General features: G+C 38.0%; 2 protein-coding genes across 2 annotated transcripts; one reads left to right on the top strand and one right to left on the bottom strand.

The window, feature by feature from the left end:
- Window positions 1-486: 486 nt before the first annotated feature.
- On the top strand, window positions 487-1,059 carry SOMG_02508 (uncharacterized protein; the record flags this gene model as incomplete). Its single annotated transcript, XM_056181300.1, has 1 exon — window positions 487-1,059. The coding sequence occupies one exon, from the start codon at window positions 487-489 to the stop codon at window positions 1,057-1,059; it is 573 nt and encodes a 190-aa protein (XP_056035072.1).
- Window positions 1,060-1,769: 710 nt separating this feature from the next.
- Window positions 1,770-2,810, bottom strand: SOMG_02509 (alcohol dehydrogenase; the record flags this gene model as incomplete). The annotated part of the gene is made up of 1 exon (XM_056181301.1): window positions 1,770-2,810. The coding sequence occupies one exon, from the start codon at window positions 2,808-2,810 to the stop codon at window positions 1,770-1,772; it is 1,041 nt and encodes a 346-aa protein (XP_056035073.1).
- Window positions 2,811-6,000: the final 3,190 nt, after the last annotated feature.

The raw sequence follows: 6,000 nt of genomic DNA on the forward strand, positions 1-6,000 counted from the left end.
AAACTCTACTTTAAGACTATAGAAGCCCACCAAGGAATAAAACAGTACCACCACCATTCATTCATGTCTGAATATGATGTACAATTGACACCTTCAAACACAAATATAAAATAAAGAAGACTAAACTAAACCGTTATATGGAATATTATGGGCTCTCTTCTTGAAAGCAAGTAATCCAAAACTTGTGGACCAACCGTTCTCATCGAGTAACCGAGCCAATTCTTTTAACACTCCTTTTCTAGATAAACTCAACCTGTTTCAGAAATAATAAAATTTGACGGGCTACAAGTTGCGAACATCAGACAGGCGAGATTGAATTCGATATTGCTTTGAAGACCGAACTACCGAGTTTCAAATAGCCTTTGCGTCATAACGGTTCGTGAGTCATCTATGTATATTATATATATATATATATAGCTGCATGCGATGGACAACGATTGATCAGCGAATTTCACCCATCCTTTGCTTTGCTTACCAGTTCCCACTATGGATATTGAAGATTATAATACCATTTCGAATTACAACAGGGATTATGACAATTATATCTTGCCAAATAAGAAATCACGAGATGCAGTCGATGCTCACATAGATATACAAGCCGTTACTTGGGCTATTATTAGTATGGTGATTGACATGTTAGGTGACCAGGCAAACAAGTGGAAGTATCGAATTGAAGGAGAAAACAACCATGTTAGCGTTTGGCCTACTGAAGCAGGCATCAACAGAGATACCATAAGCGACTTGGAGGATTCTGCTAAACATAATCTTAGAATACGTGGGTTCCCCATATTAGAGCCAAAAGATATAGAAAACCGCTCTGACGAAGAACCAAGTCAAAGCGAGGGGCCCCTGACCGCTATTTCTGATGCTGTTTGTCTAATCTGCGACTGCTGGCTGGCTTATACCACGAAATTAGGGTTAATAAGAAGTGGAAACTTTATCAAGAATAAAGAATGTAAAGACAGTGCCCGTGACTTAGAATTATGGCGTTTCCGTAATGATCACAACAAAACTGGAATGGAAGATGGAGAGATGTTTACCAACATACTAAAAGAGTAAGGGATCACTAGTCATCTTCATGGCTCAATATAGCATTTCTATCTTTTTCACAGTGTCCATTGATTACGGGAGGTGTCATATCCAGGACTCTATAATTATAAATGTCGATCTTATTATGCATATAACTGTCACAGGCGACGTCTCACTCGTTGTGAGAATAAGTATTCAGAGGAAAAGATGTATGTAATAACAATTCAGTAAATTGTATGTTTGACTTTCAATTGGATGCTTTTGGTACTACTTGAATTGAATAGCAATAGCTCCCAGGGATCTGATTCACTAACAAAGTGTTATGAACAATCTATTTAGCTAGATCAGTCAAATCTTCCTATCTGAAGAGTTGAGCTCTCAATTAGAGGTATACATATATATCTTTCTAGAATTAGTAAGCTCCTTTTCAGCCTTTTTTTTAGATTTTAGATTTTCAAAGTTTTCAATCGCAAAAATAAACATTTACTTTATGTAATAACGCATTTGATAATACAATGTGATTATTGTATCAAAATAATAGTAATATCGTATACCATTTATGACAATGACGCTAACTTATCCTCATAACAAGTGAGACCCAACCTGTGACAAATCCCTTCAACAGCTTATATAATCGTAAATGGTCGCTTATTCAGGATAGGTTACTACTCTGCTTCATAGCTAGATAGCTAGTGTTAAGTGAAAAGCTGCTCATCGTCTTTGCCTCATTTCACTTATATTTAAGAATCAATCTTGAGAACAACCTTACCAACGTGCTTTTGACTCCATAGGTAGTCATAAGCTTCCCTCAGCTGTTCAAAGGGAAATACCTTGTCAACGAGAGGGTGAATATCGTTTGCCTCAATACAAGCAATCATGTCTGCAAACATGTGGACATGTCCAACAAAGATACCACGGATGATGGCATTCTTGTTGAGAATTTTGCCAATCAACGAGGTGACATTAAGGCTGGCACCTTCTTGAGCAAGGAAACCAATCGAGCTGATGACTCCGCCTAAAACCAAGACATCCAAAGATTGACCCAATGTTTTTTCACCGCCGACTTCGACGACATGATGATAACCAACATTGTCGGTAGCTTCCAAAGCAGGTTTGGCCCATTCGGGGTTCGTCTTGTAATTGATCAAGTTGGTAGCACCCAGATTCTTGGCAATTTTCAGTTTCTCATCGGAAGAAGAAAGTACTGTGGTACGAGCACCAGCAGCAGCGGCGAATTGGAGAGCAAAGATGGAAACACCACCAGTACCCTGGATCAAGACATTTTGACCCGGTTTCAATTTATCCTCGCAACCAAACAAGGCGTTCCATGCGGTCACGGCAGCACAAGGCAAAGTGGATGTCTCTTCGAAGCTCAAGTTCCTAGGTGCATGATTCAGGGCATGAGCAGGGAAGAAACCAACTTTGCGGAAAGCACCGTTCACAGTACCACCCAAGGCACTACCATAGCCGTGCTGGGTTGGTTTTCCGTCAACGTAATCAGCGAAGAAATTGCAAACCACTTTGTCGCCAGGCTTATATTCATCCACATCACTACCGACCTTTTCAACAACACCGACACCATCAGAGCCGGGAACTACCGGAAGATTCAAATGAAGAGGATACATGCCCTTTGTAATAATCAAATCTCTGTAATTGAGAGAAGCCGCCTTGAGATTTACCTGAACCTCATTAGGCTTAAGGGATTGAACTTCCTTGGTGTCTTCGATCTTGAGTTGATCAAAGCCACTCTTAGTGTCGCTAACTACGTATTGCAATGGCATCTTAAAACAGTCCACTTATCAGTTTAAATATCCTATGATGGGTATTTTCTTTGATTGTGTAGCTTTTTGGTTTGTTTAATATACATAAAATGGTATTTATATCATTGTGAGGTTTGAAATTTTCGTTTGCTTATATAACCGCCATTTACGTATTTAGTAAGCTTGGCTCGTTTCTTAGTAATGAGGCATTCGCGCATTTTTTAGTTTGCTTATATAACCTCCGTTTACGTATTTAGTAAGCTTGGCTCGTTTCTTACTAATTAGGCATTCGTCCACTATTTTAGTTTTGAAATTTTTCTTTCGAGTACGATTGAACACATTGGGAAATTATTGTAGCTCTTTTTTTTTTTTTAAGTGATCATCGGGGAAAGCAAATATTGACTTTGAACATATGTTTTGAAAGGTATATGTACAACATGGATTGAAAAAATGAAGCAAGAATTGAGATGGGCCGTCGCTTTGAAAGTCTAACTGAAGTGCAATGAAAACGATGAATTCGTTGGCGAAGCTACGTTCAATTCAATAAAAACAGACATATTGCTGGTAAAACGAACTTTAGATATTACGTTTGTCCAAGAAAAGACGTAAAACCATTGTCACGATAATGTCAGAGCAAGCTCTAATATTACTTTAAAGTTTTGATTCTAATTACTTTATAGAGTATATTACTCTATATCAACGTAAACAAAGTGGGAAAACAGATTGATATTTGTGGTGTAATCATAATTATTGGAAGAGCAGTTGAAGCGATCGATTCCAGCTTCGCGGCCAGGGCGATTTGCCCAAATAGTGAGAATATTGGTGACAGATGTAAGATTCTAGAGCCCGCACGAGTTTTCTAATGTCACTGGGACATCAACTTCAATATGGTTACTACTTTTTTCAATATGAAAGTGAAAGTTGGCAGTCTTTTTTGTCAGTGGCTTGGGTTACATCTTTGCCATTAGCTTTTTCACTTTTTTGCTTCCGATGAGAACAACATCTTATATTTTAGCAGCATTGGAAGGGGCCGCAGTAGAAGAAGAAGAAGAAGAAGAAGAAGAAGAAACAGGACTATTTGGAATTGCAAGGGCTGTAAAGCCAATACACTTGCTATTACCATTTCCTTTCCCAAAAAAGACAGAGTAAACAGAGGAATTTTCTTCGATAAGACAAGCTACGGGGTTTTGTCCATGAAGTTCCAGAGCATAGCCAGAAGCAATGCATTCTCCAAAATCAAATCCAAGAATGGAACCCTCATCATTACGTTGAAAATATAACGCACTGTTATCGCCAAGGTGAGCAGAAAATCTTTCATGGAGTAAATAAGTATCTGCTAAAGTAAATTTGGCCGCTTCAGTTCCATTATCATAAGGATCGAGGTAGACGTTATTGTGTCACCAACATAAAAGGAATGGAAATGAGCGTTAACGTTACCTGAGCGGAGGCTCATTACAGAAAACTCTTCATTCTGTTTGATATTAGAACGGTCGGTTAGAGGAGCTGCAAGAGAAGAAATTGGGCTACAAGCTAAAAGGGAGAATAAGGCAGAAGAAAGAGAAACGGAGGAAAACAACTTTACCTTAGAAAAGGCAGACAATTCTTTAGAGTGTGGAAAATCAAAGATGAGGGCCAAAAAATGAAAAAATGAATGAATAGATGGATAAGACAAGGCAAGACAATCTAATGTTTACAAAGGATACTATAAAAAGTGAACGATATAAAAGTGAAGGGAATGATGCAAAGTAAAAATAAAAAAGCTACTGTTAATCTTTTCAAAAGTACCTGAATCACACAATGATTAAGACTTTAATGATTTCCAAACTGATGATTGTGGTTTCAAATGATGATGAGGAGAGTGTCCTATTTATAGCAAGTCCATGGCCGTTTTGCAGTCCCTTCCAGAATCATAGAATCATGAAACGACAGGCTGAAACCCATTGTCACAAGTTTTCCCTTCTCCTCTTTCGAACGTCTTCACCTCGTCATTCTATCGTTTTCTCAAGTTGCTACAGGATGTAAACCAAGCGTACTATGTGCAATTGTCGGAGTGGGTGTTGTCCTATATGTCACTTCTTGATAGCCGACCATTTAACCTTTGATTTGATTGAGGAAAGAATATATTCGATTTCTACTAAAAAACCTCTTGAGCTTTCTCGGTATATAATCGGTCGCGTTGCTCATGTCTACAAAACAACTCCACATTTGTTTATTACATTGCCAAACGAATTTGCCATTATCTCGCACCCTGTCTTAGTAACGAATGTAAAAGTGAAACTCAAATGAAGTAACCGAAAAGTCATTGCATCGCACCTGGGAAATGTTTCATACCGTTCAAGGTCATACATCTAACTTTGAACATTTCATATCTGAGCATAAATCTCTTTAATTTTCTTTCCTTTCCTTTTGTTTCTGTTTTGTTTTGTTTTGTTTTTCTTTTCTTTTGTTTCGTCGGAGTTGTAAAACTCCATTTCCTTCTTGGATTCGGTGAAATCATGGGACTTTTCGGTCATATTGATATCAGTTCTTCTTTTATTCCCGGAAAACTAGGTTTCGGTATGGACAGACATTCTATGTCCCAAGGTTTCGCAAAGCGTCTGTCTAAAATGGGTACGCTCTTGGCTGTGCCCAAGTTTGATTCAATGCAGGTGAGATAAGTCAAAGTTATTCAGCCAGGGAACGTTTGACTTGGTTGTTGTTTTCGTTTTTTTTTTGTATGATTTTCGTTTGCAATAAATGAAACAATTGAATATAATGATTACCACATACTTCAACGAAAACGTTGATGAATGTTGTTGCCATGGTTGAAAGACTATGAAAAGAGCTCTATTGTATTGAAATCCATTGTATTTCTCGTAATCTAAAAGAATCTAAAAGAAAAGTTGTCTGAGAGGGTTAGGCACCACTCCATTGATCTGATTCAGTGGTCTCCTGTACAAATTTGCAAGAGACACTTTACAAAAATGGGGTTACGGATATTACTTATATGCCTTTCATCATGCAGCCTACAAGGAGGAATCCAACGAGGTTGAGATGTGCAAAACCAATGGGACGATGCTGAAAAACTTTGTGCTTGGTCTCGAGAAGAACAATGATAGGTCCTTTCAGGAGAGTTGTGTTAAACCTGGTTGAACTATTTTAGTTTTCGATCATATCGTTCAATTAAATGATGAAGAATTGAACTGTTAAAAGAAAACAAATAAAAATCAAC

This window comes from Schizosaccharomyces osmophilus, chromosome 1, assembly GCF_027921745.1.
Source record: "Schizosaccharomyces osmophilus chromosome 1, complete sequence".
In the NCBI taxonomy this organism is placed as follows: domain Eukaryota; kingdom Fungi; phylum Ascomycota; class Schizosaccharomycetes; order Schizosaccharomycetales; family Schizosaccharomycetaceae; genus Schizosaccharomyces; species Schizosaccharomyces osmophilus.